Source organism: Hypanus sabinus, chromosome 7 (genome assembly GCF_030144855.1).
Source record: "Hypanus sabinus isolate sHypSab1 chromosome 7, sHypSab1.hap1, whole genome shotgun sequence".
In the NCBI taxonomy this organism is placed as follows: Eukaryota; Metazoa; Chordata; class Chondrichthyes; order Myliobatiformes; family Dasyatidae; genus Hypanus; species Hypanus sabinus.
Genome location: NC_082712.1, coordinates 13382744 through 13400601, shown reverse-complemented (window position 1 = coordinate 13400601; position 17858 = coordinate 13382744). Strand labels below are relative to the sequence as shown.

The following is a 17858-nucleotide window of genomic DNA, read 5'->3' as shown; positions in this document are numbered from 1 at the left end:
TGTGTGAGGGAGGGGTTGGGAATTGGTGTCTGATGTTCCTGTTGACTGTTCTGTGTGGGTGATCTGTGTGGGGAGAGGGTGTTGGGTTTGGTGTTGTCGGCACTGTATTTTTTGAGAGGGAGGGGGTTGGGGGCTTGAGGCTTTCGATCTTCTGACGATCATCTTCCATGTGGGTGATCTGTTGGCTTTTGTGCGAGGGAGGGAGGTGGGGGGTTGAGGTTGCGAGATTTTTCTTTTTCCTTTTCATGTGGGGGTATTGACGTAATGAATCCCATGGTTTATCTGGATATCATGGTTATCTGGAGAAGATGAATATCAGAGTTGTATTCTACATGCAAACTTTTGACAATAAAATGAACCTTTGATCCTTTCCCCATAGACGCTGCCTGACCTGCTGAGCTCCTCCAGTATCTTGTGTGTGTTGCTCTGGATTTCCAGCAACGGCAGATATTTTCCTGTTTATGACCATGATTGTTCTTGGCAAATTTTCTACAAAAGTGGTTTCCATCACCTTCTTCTGAGCAGTGTCTGTACAGGATGGGTGAGCCCAGCCATTATCAATACTCTTCAGAGATTGTCTGCCTGGTGTCAGTGGTCACATAACCAGAATTTGTGATCTGCACCAGCTGCTCATACAACCATCCACCACCTGATCCCATGGATTCACGTGACCCTGATCAGGGGCTAAGCAGGGGCTACACCTCGCCCAAGGGTAAAGTGAAGACTAGTGGAGGGAAGGAGTGTCTTACACCTCCTTTGGTAAAGACGTATCTTCACCCTGACACCCCGTTATACATTGCAATACATATTAATTAAAAAACTGTAAATTTCAATAAGAAATATATACCTACATGTATAATTTTAAATTAAATAAGTAGCACAAAAAGAGGGAAAAATAGGGAAGAAAGTGAGCTGGTCCTCACTTTTCTGATTGTCCATTCAGAAATCCGACGGCAGAAAGGAAGAAGCTCTTCCTGAAACGCTGAGTGTGCATCTTCTCTGGGAAGCTTCCTGATCCTCCGTTAGAACTCCACTCATTCCTCCCAAGTTCAGGCAAGGCCCCACCAGGGGGCCCGTTGAAGGTCTGGGGGCCACCCTGTGTGAGGGACCGTCTGAGATGGAGTTGTGGTGGGGAAATGGAACTCATCACCAGCTGAGGCTGGGAGTGGCCGATATAACATTCATCCCCAGAGTCTGGACACAGAATACAATGGGTGCTGGAGGTTCCGACCCATCCCTGAACACTGCAGAAGATGCCGAGATGGTGTGGGAGAGAGCAGAGGCCTCTGTGGACGTGCTGGAGTCCGTCGTGGGTTGGGGACAGGCCCCTCCCATTGGTGCTGCCTTCCTCTTTTGCTCAGTGCTGCCCCCCAGTGTTCACTTAGTGAGAGACAAGCTGGACCAGGACAATATCCAATCTACCATCCAGCTCCAAGCCAGACCACTCAGGAACTTGGGCTATATTATGTCTTTTTGTGACTGTATGCTTTTCTGCCATCATAACAATGTGTACTGTGTGCTGTTGCTACTCTGCTTTACACCTTGTCCCTGGAGGAACACTTTTGTTTTGCTGTATGCACGTGTGGCTGATTGACAATTAAACTTGAACTTGAATGTGGTGACGGGTTCTTTTCCGGGTCTGATCTACAGTCAGATCTCACTCGGGGACAGACAGATAAACACGGGGGTGGGGATTGATTAGAGAAAGGATAATGGTAGCAGGCTTCCCCCCACCCACCCCTAAAACCCTCCCCATGCCCTGCAGAATGTGTCAATGATTTCTTACCTGATCTGACCTGCAGCCGGATCTCACTCTGGAACACATGGATATATGGGGGTTTGACGTGGTCTCTGGTGGGCCAATAATAATAATAATAATGCTGGCTTTTCCTGAACTCAGCCAGACACAGGTAGCTGTGACTGTCCTCCACTCTCAGCTGCTTTATACTGGTCGAGGCGTTTCCATGCTCTGGGTCCCCGACGAGCTCGTACCGAGTCACTCCGTTTTCTGCTGCCCACGGTCCATTTCGAATACGCCTGAAGGTGACGATGTGTCGATAGGGATCCTTCCTCATCCACGTCACCGTGTGTGCGGTGAATCTCTGCTGAGGCCGTGTGAACACACAGGGTAACGTGGCCGAAGCTCCTTCAGTCCCGTTCAGCACTGGAACACTCTCGCCGGGAGCTGAGGGAAGGACAGGTGCCTGAATATATCAGTTAACACCCACCAAACATGTTTAACCACTGACAAAATTTCCAGCCAACAAAACAATAAATACTCCCCTCAGTGACCACCAGAATGAAAAGACCCCCACATGTGTCTCACTCATTGCAAACCATTCAAACTAGGGAACCTCTTTCGAATATAAAACAGCCCCATCGGACTGGAGGCAGAGAAGCCTAAATCTCACACCACCACGTTCAGGAACAGCTAATTCCCTTCAGACATTCAGTTGTTGAACCAATTGACACCATCACTAATCAGTGGAGTGTAACAAGACCAATCAGTACAGTCTAACAACACCGATCAGTACAGTGTAACAAGACCAATCAGTACAGTGTAACAACACTGATCAGTACAGTACAACACCAATCACCAGTAGATACAGTCACTGTACAATGTCACTTCAGCGTAACAACACTAATCATTACAGTGTAACAACACTAATCAGTACAGTGTAACAATACTAATCACTACAGTGTGAATACACTAATCAGTACAGTGTAACAACACTAGTCACTACTGTGCAATAATGCTAATGACTGAAGTATAACATTAACCAGTACCGTGTAAGAACATCAGTCACTACATTGTAACACTAGTCACTGTAGTGTGACCACTCTATTCACTAAAGTGTAATAACACTACTCACTACAGAGTAACATATCTAGTCACAACAGCATAACACGAGGCATAACAGTGTCATGGCACTAGTCACTACAGAATTATAACACTACTCAGTACAGTGTAACAACACTGATCTGTACAGTGTGATATCACTAATCAGTACAGTGTGACAACACAATCACCACAATGAAACAACACCAGTCAGTATTGTATAACAACACCAGTCAGTCCAGTGTAATGGCATTAGTCACTAACTTATTAACTTAGCTGTGGGAATATTTTGCATTATGAGCTGTGTGTGATGTGATACTGTAGATGTTTTCTGGGTGCACCGTGATCCAGAGGAACACTGTTACATTTTGTTGTGGAGATGTACACTCAGACGACAATGAACATGATCTTCATCTGTACTTCATCTTCATCTTCATCTGTATCTTCATCTACACTGAACCCACTCCAGTGTGATACTTACCGTACTGAAAGTGTTCAACAGCCTGAGCTGGTGTGTTTGAAAGGGAATCCTACAGTGAACCCACTCCAGTGTAATACTTACTGTACTGAAAGTGTTCAACAGCCTGAGCTGGTGTGTTTGAGAAGGAATTCTACACTGAGCCCTCTCCAGTGTAATACTTACTGTCCTGAAAGTGTTCTACAGCCTGAGCTGGTGTGTTTGAGAAGGAATTCTACAGTGAACCCTCTCCAGTGTAATACTTACTGTACTGAAAGTGTTCTACAGCCTGAGCTGGTGTGTTTGAGAAGGAATTCTACAGTGAACCCTCTCCAGTGTAATACTTACTGTACTGAAAGTGTTCTACAGCCTGAGCTGGTGTGTTTGAGAAGGAATTCTACAGTGAACCCTGCTTTCTACAAAGATGGTGCACTGAGCTGTTTACTGTTTACCTGTGCTGCAAACTACATGCATTCTCAGTTATACTTAAAGAGTAGGGGTCCCAGGACAGATCCTTGTGGCACTCCACTAGTCACCGACCTCCAGGCAGAATACTTTCCTTCCACTACGATCCTCTGCTTTCTTCCTGTAAACCAATTTTTTATCCAAACAGCTAAGGTTCCATTGATTCCACGCCTCATGACTTTCTGGATGAGTCTCTCATGGGGGACCTTGACAAATGCTTTGCTAAAATCCATGTAGACCACATCTACTGCCCTACCCTCATCAATTTCTTTTGTTACCTCTTCAAAAAACTCAGTCAGGCTGGTGAGGCACAACCTTCCCTTCACAAAGCCATGTTGACTATCCTTGAGCAGACTGGACTTCTCCAAATGCTCATAGATCCTATCCTTAAGAATCCTTTCCAATAGTTTTCAGAGCACCGACGTAAGACTCACCAGTCTCTAGTTCACAGGATTCTCCCTATTAACATTTTTAAACAAGGGGAGCTACATTTGCCATTCTCCAATCCTCCGGCACCTCCCCTGCAGCCAAAGAGGATTCAAAGATCATAGCTACTGTTCCAGTGATTTCTTCTCTCACCTCCCACAGCAACCTGGGGTATATCACATCCAGTCCTGGGGACTTATCAATTTTGATGTTTTTAAGAAGATCCAATATTTCTTCCTTAATCTCCACATTGTCCAGTGCACAGACCTGCTCTATTTCGATCTCACCCTGATCAAGGTCCTTTTCACTTGTCAATACTGAAGCAAAGTATTCATTTAGGACCTCCCCAACCTCCTGCACCTCCAAGCACATATTGCCCTCCTTATCCTTTAGTGGCCCCACCTTTGTTCTATTCATCCTTCTGTTCTTCACATACGTGTAGAACGCCTTGGGGTTCTCCTTAATCCGACATGCCAAGACTTAGAGCTCTCCTCAGTCCTTTCTTAAGCACCTTCCTGGCTATCCTATATTTCTCATGAGCCCCCCCTGTTTCCTGCTTCTTATATCTAACATATGCTTCTTTCTTCCTCTGGATGAGTTGCCTCACGTGTTTTGTCAGACATGGTTCCCTTTTCCTATCATTTTAAACTTGTCTCAGTGGGACAAACCTATCCTGAACACAGCACAAGTGGTCCCTAAACTTCTCCCACATTACTTCTGTGTTTTCACCCTTGGACATCTGTTTCCAATTTACTCTCACTAGTTCCTGCCTCATCCCTTCATTGTTAGCCCTTCCCCAGTTAAGCACTTTCCCATTTTGTCTGTTTTTATCCTTTTCCATAGCTATGCTGAAGCTAAGGGAGTTGTGGTCACTCTCACCAAATGCTCCCCCACCAAGAGGTCTGTCACCTGACCAGGTTCATTACCCAGAACTAGCTCCAGTATGGCCTCTCCTCTCGTCGGCCAGTATACATATTGTGTCAGGAATCCTTCTTGAACACACCTGACAAATTCAGCCCCATTTATCCCCCTTGCAGTCAGGAGATGCCAGTCAATGTGTGGGAAGTTGAAATCACCCATAACTACAACCCTGTATTTCCTGCACCATTCTAAAATCTGCCTGCTTATCTGCTCCTCGGTGTCCTGAGGGCTATTTGGGGGCCTATAGACTACTCCCAGCACAGCGATTGATCCCTTCCTATTTCTGACTTCCACCCAGACCAACTCAGTGGACATTCCCTCTGCAGCGTCCTCCCTTTCTATAGCCGTGATACTATCCCTGACCAGTAATGCTACTCATCTCCCCCTTTCTACCTCCCATTCTGTTCCTTTTAAAACAGCTAAATCCTGGTACCTGCATCAGCCAATCCTGTCCTTCCTCCAGCCAAGTTTCAGTAATGGCCACAACATCGTAGTTCCATGTACTGATCCATGCTCGAAGTTCATCCCCTTTATTCCTAATACTCCTAGCATTGAAATAGACACATTTCAACCCCTCTAACTGGCTACATTTATGTTTTGTCCCCTGCCTGTCCTTCCTCACCAACTCAGAACACATAGCATCATGCCCTTGTCCTTCTACCTTAATCTCTGCACTCACATTCTGATTCCCACCCCCCCGCCAAAATAGTTTAAACCCTCCCCAACAGCTCCAGCAAACCTGCCCGCCAGGATATTGGTCCCTTTCCAGTTCAGGTGCAGCCCGTCCTTTTTGTACAGGTCAGACCGTCCCCAGAAGAGATCCCAATGATCCAGAAACCTGAACCCCTGCCCCCTGCACCAACTCCTCAGCCACGCATTCATCTGCCATAACTTCCTGTTCCTACCCTCTCTGTCTCGTGGCACAGGCTGCAATCCCGAGTTTACAATAGACAATAGGTGCAGGAGTAGGCCATTCGGCCCTTCTAGCCAGCACTGCCATTCACTGTGATCATGGCTGATCATACACAATCAGTACCCCATTCCTGCCCTCTCCCCCATATCCCTTGACCCCGCTATCTATAAGAGCTCTATCTAACTCTCTCTTGAGTGCATCCAGAGACTTGGCTTCCACTGCCTTCTGGGGCAGAGTATTCCACATATCCACCACTCTCTGGGTGAAAAAATTTTTCCGCATCTCAGTTCTAAATGGCCTACCCCTTATTCTTAAACTGTGGCCTCTAGTTCTGGACTCACCCATTAGCCAGAACATGCTTCCTGCCTCCAGCATGTCCAATCCCTTAATAATCTTATATGTCTCAATCAGATCCCCTCTCATCCTTCTAAATTCCAGTATATACAAGCCCAGTCACTCCAATCTTTCAACATATAACAGTCCCGTCATTCCGGGAATTAACCTTGTGAACCTACGCTGCACTCCCTCAATAGCAAGAATGTCCTTCTTCAAATTTGGAGACCAAAACTGCACACAGTACTCCAGGTGAGGTCTCACCAGGGCCCTGTACAACTGCAGAAGGACCTCTTTACTCCTATACTCAATTCCTCTTGTTATAAAAGCCAGCATGTCATTAGCTTTCTTCACTGCCTGCTGTACCTGCATGCTTACTTTCATTGACTGATGTACAAGACACCTTGACGTTCTGTATCTGTGTACAGTCAGATGGCAATAAACTTGACCTTGATTGCTGCTTTTCTGATGCAACGCTCTGTGCCTGTGTTGCTACGGCAACTGGATTTTCACTGTACCTGTGCAGACACGTAGGCAGACATGCAATGAAAATCATCCCTGCAGCAGCAAGTAAGTTCAGTTCCACTCACCTCATTACAGGAAGGATGAGGAAGCTTTCGTGAGGATGTAGAGGAGATCTACCAGGATGCTGCCTGGACCAGAGAGGATGTTTAATGAGGAAAGGTTGAGCGAGCTGGAGAATTTCTCTTGGGAGTGAAGAAAGATGAGAGGTGACTTGATAGAGGTGAACAAGATGATAAGAGGCATAATCGAGCAGACAGCCAGAGACTTTTCCTGGAAAGTATTGGGGGGATGTCAGAGGTCAGAGGCAGGTTCATTACACACAGAGTGGAGGGTGTGTAGAACAGATGGAGTTCAACCCAGATAAGTGTGAAGTGATTCATTCTGGTAGGTCAAATTTGAATACAGAATATATGAATGGTAAGACTGGTGGCAGTGTGGAGGATGAGCTGGATCTTGGGGACTCTGTCCATAGGACACTCAAAGCTGCTGCACAGGTTGACAGTGGTGTTAAGAAGGTGTCTGGTGTACTGGCATTCGTCAGCTGTGGGATTGAGTTCAAGAGCCCTGAGGTAATCTCTCTTTTTCAACAAACTATACCGAAGAGATTGACAGAGGAATACTTTGGGACTCTTTTAAGGCTTTTATTCATGGACAAATTATCTCATATTCTGCTGGGAAAAGAAAACAAAGATATTTAGATATAGCTTTATTGGTGGATAAAATTAAAGAAATTGATAAGATTTATTCCGTTACTCCTACCAAGGAACTTTATAAGAAGAGAGTTGAGCTGCAAATGGAACATAGCTTACTGTTATCTTCTTCAATTGAGAATCAATTAATTAAGACCAGGGCTCAATTTTATATTCATAGTGATCGAACTGGTAAATTGTTAGCTAATCAATTAAAAGCTATTTCGACTAAGCGACAAATTATTAAAATTTGTAAACAAGACGGTAATCTGACTACTGATCATAAAGAAATTAATAATACTTTCCAAGATTTTTATAAATCTTTATATCAATCAGAATTTGATGGTGATATGTCTATGATGGATAATTTTTTTAACAATTTGAATATTCCCAAACTGACAGATGAAGATCGAAGTTTATTTGATGCTCCTATTTCTATGGCGGAGGTAGGAGAAGCTATTTCATCGATGAATTCAGGGAAAGCTCCTGGCCCCGATGGTTATATTATAGAATTTTTTAAAACTTTTTCTTCTTTGCTTTCCCCTTGGTTATGTGAAATCTTTAATGATGCATTTATTAAGAAGAGACTACCCCAGTCTTTTTATGAAGCTACTATTTCTTTAATTCTTAAAAAAGATAAAGATCCTACTTTATGTGCATCTTATCGCCCTATATCGTTACTAAATGTAGACTCTAAGATTCTTACAAAAATTTTAGCTGTTAGGTTAGAAAAGGTACTATCACAGATTATTTCAGGAGATCAAACTGGTTTCATTAGGAACCGATACTCCTTTTTTAATGTTAGAAAATTGATCAATATAATTTACACTTCCTCACCCACAACCCCAGAATGTGTTATTTCATTAGATGCTGAAAAAGCTTTTGATAGAGTTGAATGGATATACTTATTTAATGCCTTGAAACATTTTAACTTTAGTTCTAATTTTATATCATGGATTAAATTAATATATTATAAACCTGTTGCTTCTGTCCTTACGAATAATTATAGATCCTCTTTTTTTCAATTATCTCGTGGTACGAGACAAGGTTGTCCCTTAAGTCCTTTATTATTTAATATTGCATTAGAACCTTTAGCCATTGCTATTCGTGAATCCCCTAATATTTTTGGTATTACCCGTAATGAGAAATTATACAAGTTATCGCTCTATGCTGATGACTTGTTGTTATATATTTCTGATCCTGATAATTCTATTCCCGCTATTCTATCCTTGTTGGTTCAATTTGGTAGTTTTTCTGGTTACAAATTAAATTTGGATAAGAGTGAACTCTTCCCTTTAAATGCACAAACTTTACTGAATGACAGGATACCATTTAAAATTGTTACTGACAATTTTATTTATTTAGGTATAAAAATTACCAAGAAATATAAAGATTTATTCAGATTGAATTTTTTACCTATGCTTCATCAAATTCAACAACTTACTACTAGATGGTCTCCTTTATCCTTATCATTGTTTGGTCGGATCAATGCTGTTAAAATGATGATTTTACCGAAATTTTTATATTTATTTCAAGCCTTACCAATTTTTATTCCTAAGTCTTTTTTTGATAGCATTGATTCAAAAATTTCCTCATTTGTGTGGCAAAATAAAAACCCCAGATTAAGTAAAAGACAGTTACAGAAATCTAAAAAAGATGGTGGTTTAGCTTTACCCAATTTTAGATTTTACTATTGGGCGAATAATATTCGGAATTTATTATACTGGAAATTAGATTTAGATTTACCATTGTGCCCACAGTGGGTAAATTTAGAATGTAATGATACACAAGGATATTCTCTATTTTCTGTTCTTGGTTCTTCTCTCCCTGTTGATTTAGTTAAACTTAATAAACAGATATCTAACCCTATTGTCAAACATACATACGAATTTGGTTTCAATTTCGTAAATTTTTTACTCTAAAAAACTTCGTTCTTGATAGCCCTATCTTAATTTTTTCTTTAAACCTTCTTTAATAGATCAAGCTTTTAGCATATGGAAAAGGAAAGGTATAATATGTTTTCGTGATCTTTTTTCTGAAGGTAGTTTGATGTCTTTTGATCAACTTTCTAACAAATTTAAATTACCTAAATCTAATTTTTTTAGATATTTACAAATTAGAAACTTTTTGCATAAAGTTTTACCATCCTTTCCTAATTCAGCTTTGATAGATTTTTCAGATATGATTTTTACTTTAAATCCCTGTCAGAAGAGATTAGTGGCTCTTATTTATAATATGATTATGAAAATACAACCAGAGGTATCGGGTAGAATTAAACAGGAATGGGAAAAAGAACTTCAATACAATATTTCAACGGAAAAATGGGAAAAAATTTTACAAATGGTTAATTCTTCTTCTATATGTGCTAAACATGCTTTAATACAATTTAAGGTTGTACATAGAGCTCATATGTCTAAAGATAAGCTTGCTCGGTTTTATTCTCATGTTAACCCTCAATGTGACAGATGTCATTTAGATGTGGCTTCATTGACCCACATGTTTTGGTCATGTCCTACTTTACATAATTATTGGAAGGACATATTTGCTACCATTTCCTCAATTTGGAATATTGATTTACAACCTCATTTTATCACTGCAATTTTTGGTATACCAAATGAAGATGATAGTCGATTCTCCCCTTCAATTAGACGAATGATTGCCTTTGTAACATTAATGGCCAGGAGATCTATATTACAAAATTGGAAAGAAATAAATCCTCCTACCACATTTCAGTGGTTCTCTCAAACTATTTCTTGTTTAAGTTTAGAGAAAATTAGAAGTACTATTTTTGATTCATCAATTAAATTTGAAGAAACTTGGGGACCATTCATTCGACACTTTCATATGAATTAATTTGGCTTCTTCCGGACCTTTATTCTTATTATTCTTGTTCTGGTATGGAGTTCCGGAGTTTTTTGACACTATCATATACATATAAACTATTATTACTGCCCATGTTAGTTTAGTTTTTTTTCATTATTTTCTTAAATATACATTTTTTCTTGTATTTTATACTTTTTTTTCTTTTGATGATTATTTTTAATCTTTTTCATGTATAATCAATGTAGATTAGATTGATTATTGTACGATCTTTTTTCGCTGATAGTTTAATAAGATATTTTTATCTTGTTACTAATTTAATTTCAAATCTATTGTATTCATAACCTATTTAATATAATATTATGTTTTTTTATAAAAACTAATAAAAAGATTGAAAAAGAAAGAGGTAATCTCTCTAGAGTAGGTTACATGGTCAGTACAGCATTGTGGGCCGAATGGCCTGTAATGTGCTGTAGATTTCTGTTTCTATATTCTCTGTAAGAGAGGATCACTGATCCTCCAGGTTCGGGGGTTCAGCTCAGGGTAACAACCCTGACGGGTAAAACAATGTTGTTATGGAAACTGCAATGGAGAATCCTTCGACATCTGAGTGTGACGGTATTCCTGAGTCCCACTCGGGAATTGTATGACTGACAGCAGTGAAAACCGAGAGGAAGCTACTGACACGATGAAGGAAGCCCCGAATGCTGCCAGAGATGGAGGCCCTTCATTGCTGACTGAAATGGCAGCAGCGTCACGGACCGGGGAGAGAGGGGGAGGGAGAGAGAGGGAGGGGAGAGGGAGGGGGAGAGGGAGGGGAGAGGGAGGGGGAGGGGAAGAGGGGGAGGGCGGAGAGTGGGGGGGGGGGGGAGAGGGAGGGGAGAGGGAGAGAGACTCTTAGAGACACGGATGATGTAAAAATGGAGGGCATGTGGGAGGCAAGGGGGAGAAATTGATCTTGGAGCAGGTTTAAGGGTCAGCACAACATTGTGGGCTGAAGGGCCTGTACAGTGCTGTTGTTCTATGTGCTAGTGCACATGACAATCACATCTATTTGACATGATCGTCCTGCAAAATATACTTGTACATTATGAATAAAATGAGCTTTCAGTGAGATGAAATGTGAAATGATTAGTGTAGATTTACAACTCAATGCTTAAACATCGGTCCTCACCTCTCACAGACAGATTTGTTAGAACCACCGTTTGAAAGCTGTCAACATTGAGCTCCACCCGGCACCGATACCGACCACCGTCACTCCGGTTCAGTCGATCCACCATTATCGAGGCATCTCTCCGACTGAGGTTCCCCACGAATCGGAACCGCCCTCCTCCAGCCTCCTGTGTCGTTGTATCGCACCCGGAGGGGCCGGAACCGGGATGTGTGCACTTAAACACCGGTTTTGTAGCACCTGGTTCGGTCTTGTACCAGATCACGGAGCCGTTCAGGGCGACATCAGGAGGTGGGTGGGTGAAAGTACACGGTAACACGGCGGAGGCTCCTTCCACTGCCGAGACCACATCAGCGCCGGAAATTGACCAACCATATATCGAATAGTCTGGGGACAGAGAGATAGTGAGAGTGTATGTGAGTGAGTGAATGAGAGAGTCAGAGAGAGAGATAGTGAATGAGTGAGAGTGAGAGAGTGAATGAGAGAGAGTGAGATAGAGAGAGACAGTGAAAGAGAGAGAGAGGCAGTGATAGAGAGAGTGAGTGAGAAATTGAGTGAGAGAGAGAGATAGAGGACGATATTTGAACAACAATCTGCTGAAGGAATTCAGCCGGTCGAGCTGCATCTGTGGGTGTGAAAAGACGTTGAAGTCTTGGTTTGCATCGGGACTGTTAGAGGAATGTCGAATGGCCAGAGGGAAAGGGGAAGTGAAACTGGAATCTGAGGTGATTGATGGACAGAGGAGGGGTGAGAGAGGAGTCAGAGGTGATAGAGGAGGGGTGGGACAGGATACTGAGGTGATTGATAGATTGAGGAGGGTGGGACAGGAGTATCAGGTGATTGAGGATTGAGGTGGGGTGAGACGGGTCTGAGGTGATTGAGGTGGGGTGTGAGGTTAAGGGCAGGTTGTGCTGGGTAGGGAGGGGAAGGGGGATGGGAGATGTGGTAAGTGGTGACAGATGGAGAAGAGGGAAGGAAAGGAGATTCAGATGGAGAGAGGTGATTGTAATCAGTTGTTTGAGGGAGGACCACCAAGGACTCACTCTCCAGCCTGATACTCTGAGATGAGAATGGGACCCACTGGGGGAGATGCGTCTGGCAGGTGGAACCGGGTCAAGCGTGGGGAAGGTGGGGAAAGTGGGTGAAAAATCTGGGAAACAGACATGGAGATTCACAAACCTGCCTGTCCAGGCAGACCCATTGTCTCTGCTTGCTCCTGCCCCACTGAACTCATTTCTGCCTATCTCGACTCTGTTTTATCTCCCCTTGTTCAAACCCTTCCCACCTATGTCCGTGATTCTTCCCATGCTTTACATCTCTTCAAAGATTTCAAGTTTCCTGGCCCCCACCACCTCATTTTCAACATGGACGTCCAGTCCCTATATACCTCTATCCCCCACCAGGAAGGTCTCCGAGCTCTCCGTTTCTTCCTGGATTCCAGACCCAGTCAGTCACCCTCTACCACCACTCTTCTCCGCCTTGCGGAATTAGTCGTCACGCTTAACAATTTCTCCTTGGCTCCTCCCACTTCCTCCAAACTAAAGCTGTAGCCATGGGCACCCGCATGGGTCCTAGCTATGCCTGCCTTTTTGTCAGCCATGTGGAGCAATCTATGTTCCAAGCCTACACCGGTATCTGTTCTCCTCTTTTCTTACGTTATATCGACGACTGCATCGGCGCTGCTTCCTGCACACATGCTGAGCTCGTCGACTTCATTAACTTCACCTCCAACTTTACAATAAATATATATAAAAGTTCAATTTGATAAGCAGTGCAAAGGTTTTGCTGTTGTCCGGGTGAGCCAAGGCCACGTGAGAAGCCAGTGAGATTGCATCTACTGTAGACCTGTTGTGGTGACGGGCAAATTGCCATGGGCCCAGGCTCTTCCTGAGGCAGGAGTGGATTCCAGCCAAGACCAACCTCTCAAGGCATTTCATGGCAGTAGATGTGAGTGCCACTGGGTGATGGTCGTTAAGGCAGCTCACCCTGCTCTGCCTGGGCATCGACCGGTCTGATGTTACCCTTTTGAAGCAGGTGGGGCTTCTGACTGCAGCAGTGAAGGATTGAAGACATCCTTCATCTTTCCCAACAGTTGATTGACACAGGATTTCAGCGATCTTCCAGATACACCAGCAGGGCCTGACAACTAAATGATCAGTAATGGATATCCAGGACTGGGAACAGGCTGTGATCCATAGGAGGGTCCAGGCTGGGGGGTTTACATGTGCAATAATGGATACTCAGGAGTGGGCTACACGCTGCAGTTGGTGCTGTAGAGACCGGAGTGGGGGTTACGTCAGAATCAGAATCAGATTTAATATAGAAACAATAGAATAGACAACGAGATTGCATCACTGGCGTATGTCATGAAATTTGTTGTTTTGCGGCAGCAGTTCAAGGCAATGTATAATAATAAAACCTATAAATTGCAGTCAGTGCATATAAACTAAGGAAAGGAAATAAACAAGTTGGGCAAAAAGAGTGGAAAAATTCTGAGGAAGAGCTCATGGATTCATTGACCATTCAGAAATCTGATGGTGGAGGGGAAGAAGCTGTTCCTGAATTGGTAAGTGTGTGTCTTCAGGCTCCTGTTCCTCCTCCCTGATGGTGGCAATGAGAAGAGGGCATGTCCTGGGTGCTGGGTCCGTAATGATGGATGCCACCTTTTTGAGGCGTTGCATTTTGAAGGTGTCCTGGGTGCTGGGGACACCAGTGCTCACGATGGAGCTGATTGAGTTTATAACTTTCTGCTGGTCTTTCTGATCCTGAGCAGTGGCCCCACCAGACCAGACGGTGATGCAGCCAGTTAGAACGCTCCCCAGGTATCTCTGTAGAAATTTGCCAGTGTCTCTGGTGACAAACCAGTTCACCTCAGACTCTTATTGAAATATAGAGCGTTACAGGCTGGGGTCGAGTCAGGGTTTCGGGGGTTTGTCATTCTCGTCTGTTCCCCGGGGCCGATGGCTTTTACAATCCTGCCACTTCATTTTCAGGTGGGGAAGTGTTTGGAGAATCGGGGGCACCGGTTACGGAGAGGAGAGCTCTTGGAATTAGCACGGAGTGACGGAACAGTTGTAGCATTCAGGAGGACATTCAGCCCATTGAGTTCATACTGGCCCTGTGTAAGAACAACCCAGCCATTCCCCCTCCCCTCACCACCAGATTCTGGCATCTTTCACCTTCCTTTCCAGTCCTGGTGAAGGGTCCCAGGCCAAAATATTGACTGTTTATTCCCCTCCATAGAAGCTGCCTGAGCTGCTGAGATCCTCCAGCATTTTGTGTGTTACTCACGTTGTGGTCGATCGTGATGTCAGAAGTTCATTTTTATTACCTGATAATGGGAAACAGAATGGCTCCGTGAACCACAGGCACCTGGTGAGCCAGGGAGGCAACAACCGGGATTTCTCAGTAGCAGATGATCATAGATTTACTGTATTTAACATGAGAACATACAACACAGAGCAGTAGAGCACAGGCACAGGCCCTTCAGCCCACAATGTTGTGCTAAACCAATTAAATTAGTGACCTACTAAACTAACCCCTCTGCCTACACAATGTCCATTTCAATGTCCAATGTCTGTTCATGTGCTGATCAAAATGTCTCTTAAAAGCCACTAATGTATCTGCCTGTAACACCTCCCCAGGCAGAGCATTCCAGTCACCCGGCACTGTCTGTGTAAAACATTTACCCCTCACATCCCCTCTAAACCCCTTTCACCTTCAACGCAGGCCTTTGGTGTTAGACATTTCAACCCTGGGAGGAAGATACTCTCTGTCTGCTCTCTCTGTGCCTCTCATAATCTTACAAACTCTATCAAATCTCCCCTCAGACTCCGTCGCTCCAGAGAAAACATATAGCACATGCCCTCTAATCCAGGCATCATCCTGGTGAACCTCGTCTGTACCCTCTCCAAAGCCTCAACATACCTCCTACAGTGGGGTGACCAGAACTGTACACAATACTCCAGATGTGGCCTAGCTAGAGTTTTATAAGGCTGTAACAAAACTTCATGACTTTAGCCTGGGTGGAGAAGGGGAAAGGACACCGAGAATAAGAATCAAGAGGTTATAGTCATTGAGGGGGGATCTCTTTGCAACCTGATAGGTAACCTGAATATTTATAGGCCTAGATAGAGTGTATGTGGAGAGGATTGTTCCTGTAGTCGGTTTGAGTATTGATAGGCCTGGGTAGAGTGGATTTGGAGAACATCTTTCCTATAGTCATTTGGTGGAAGAACATCTCAGATTCCATCGGGGGGGGGGGGGGGGTCCTCCATCCTGAAAGCATCAGCATCGATTTCTCCAAGTTGTGGTAATTTCTCCTCCCTTCTCCCTTCTCTCTGATACGCCCTCCTTTTCTCCTTACCTGCCTATCACCTCCCTCTGATTCCCCTTCTCCATCCTTTCCTCCCATGGTCTACTCTCCTATCCTATCAGATCCCTTCTTCTTCAGCACTTTACCTTTTCCACCTATCACCTCCTAGCTTCTTACTTCATTCCACTGCCCTACCCAGACACCCTCTCTCTCACCTGGTCTCTTCTCTCACCACCATCTTGTACTCCATCCCCTCCCCCCCACCTTTGTATATTGTCTTAGAACACAGAATATAGAAATTTACAGAACATTGCAGGTGCTTCGTAGCATAATGTTGTACCAACCATGGAAACCTGCTCTAAAAACGGCCTAGAATTTCCCTAGCGCATAGTTCTCTACTTTTCTAAGCTCCACGTACTCTTGCGGGCTCTTAAAAGACCCTATTATACACTTTCATCACCGCCACTGACAGTGCATTCCACGCACTCACTTGTGAAAAACTTACTCCTGACATCACCTCGGTACCTATTTCCAAGCACCTTCAAACTATTCCCCCTCATTTTAGCCATTTCAGCCCTGGGAAAAAGCCTCTGGGTATCAACATGATCAATGCCCCTCGTCATCTTATACACCCCTATCAGGTCACCTCTCATCCTCCGTCACTCCAAGGAGAAAAGGCCAAGATCACTCAACCTATTCTCATAAGGTATGCTCCCCAATCCAGGCAACATCCTCGTAAATCTCCTCTTCGCACTCTCTATAGTATCCACATTCTTCCTGTAGTGAAGTGACCAGAACTAAGCACAGTACTCCAAGTAGGGTCTGACCAGGGTCTTATATCGCTGTAACATTACCTCTTGGCTCTTGAACTCAATCCGACAACTGATAAATGCCAACACACCATATACCTTCTTAACAACACTGTCAACCTGTGCAGCAGCTTTGAGTGTCCTATGAACACAGACCCAATGATCTCTTTGATCCTCCACACTGCCAAGACTTACCATTAATACTATATTCTGCCATCATATTTGACCTAGCAAAATGAACCACTTCACACTTATCCAGGTTGAAGTCCATATGCCACTTCTCAGCCCAGTTCTGCATCCTATCAATTTCCCACTGTAGCCTCTGACAGCCCTCCACACTATCCAAAACACCTCCAATCTTTGTGTCATCAGCAAACTTTCTAACCCATCCTTCTACTTCTTCATCCAGGTCACTTAAAAATTACAACGAGGACGGAAACCAGTACAGATCCTGGCGAAACTCCACAGTCCACCGACCTCCATGCAGAACATGGACCATCTACGTCACCCTTTGTCTTCTGTGGTCAAGCCAATTCTGGATCCACAAATCAAGGTCTCCTTGGATCCCATGCCTCCTGACTTTCCGAAGGAGCCTTGCATGGGAAACCTTATGGAATGCCCAAATGAAATCCATATTCACTACATCAGCTGATTTACCTTCATCCATGTGTTTTGTTACATCCTCAGGGACTTCAATCAGGCTCGTAAGGCACGACCTGCCCTTGACAAAGCCATGCTGATTATCCCTAATCAGATGATGTCTCTCCAAATACTCATAAATCCTGCCTTTCAGGATATTGTCCAGGAAATTGCCCACCACTGAAGTCAGACTCTCTGGTCCATACTTTCCTGGGTTATCTCTACTCCCTTTCTTGATCAAGGGAACAACATTTGTAAACTTCCAATACTCTGGTACTTCTCCCATTCCTATCGATGATGCAACGATCATTGCAAGAGGCTCAGCAATCTCCTCCCTCACTTCCCACAGTACCCTGGGCTATATCTCATCCAGTCCCAGTGAACTATCTAACTTTATGCTTTTCGAAAGGTCTGGCACATTCTCTCTCCATGCACACGTTTCCACCATCGCACCTAATGGGTCCTATTCTCACACGGGTCACCCTCGTGCTCTTCACATACTTGTAGAATGTTTAGGGTTTTCCTTAATCCTGCTC

At 43.9% G+C, this 17858-nt stretch overlaps 1 protein-coding gene across 1 annotated transcript in view; it reads right to left on the bottom strand.

The window, feature by feature from the left end:
• Positions 1–243: 243 nt before the first annotated feature.
• Positions 244–17858, bottom strand: part of LOC132396474 (hepatitis A virus cellular receptor 1-like) — an 89068-nt gene continuing 71453 nt past the window's right edge. Inside the window, exons 2-4 of the mRNA XM_059974016.1 lie at positions 11563–11946; positions 1787–2185; positions 244–299 (exon numbers count right to left, since the gene is read on the bottom strand). Coding sequence (XP_059829999.1) covers positions 244–299; positions 1787–2185; positions 11563–11946 — 839 coding nt within the window. The remainder of the gene's footprint in view (positions 300–1786; positions 2186–11562; positions 11947–17858) is intronic.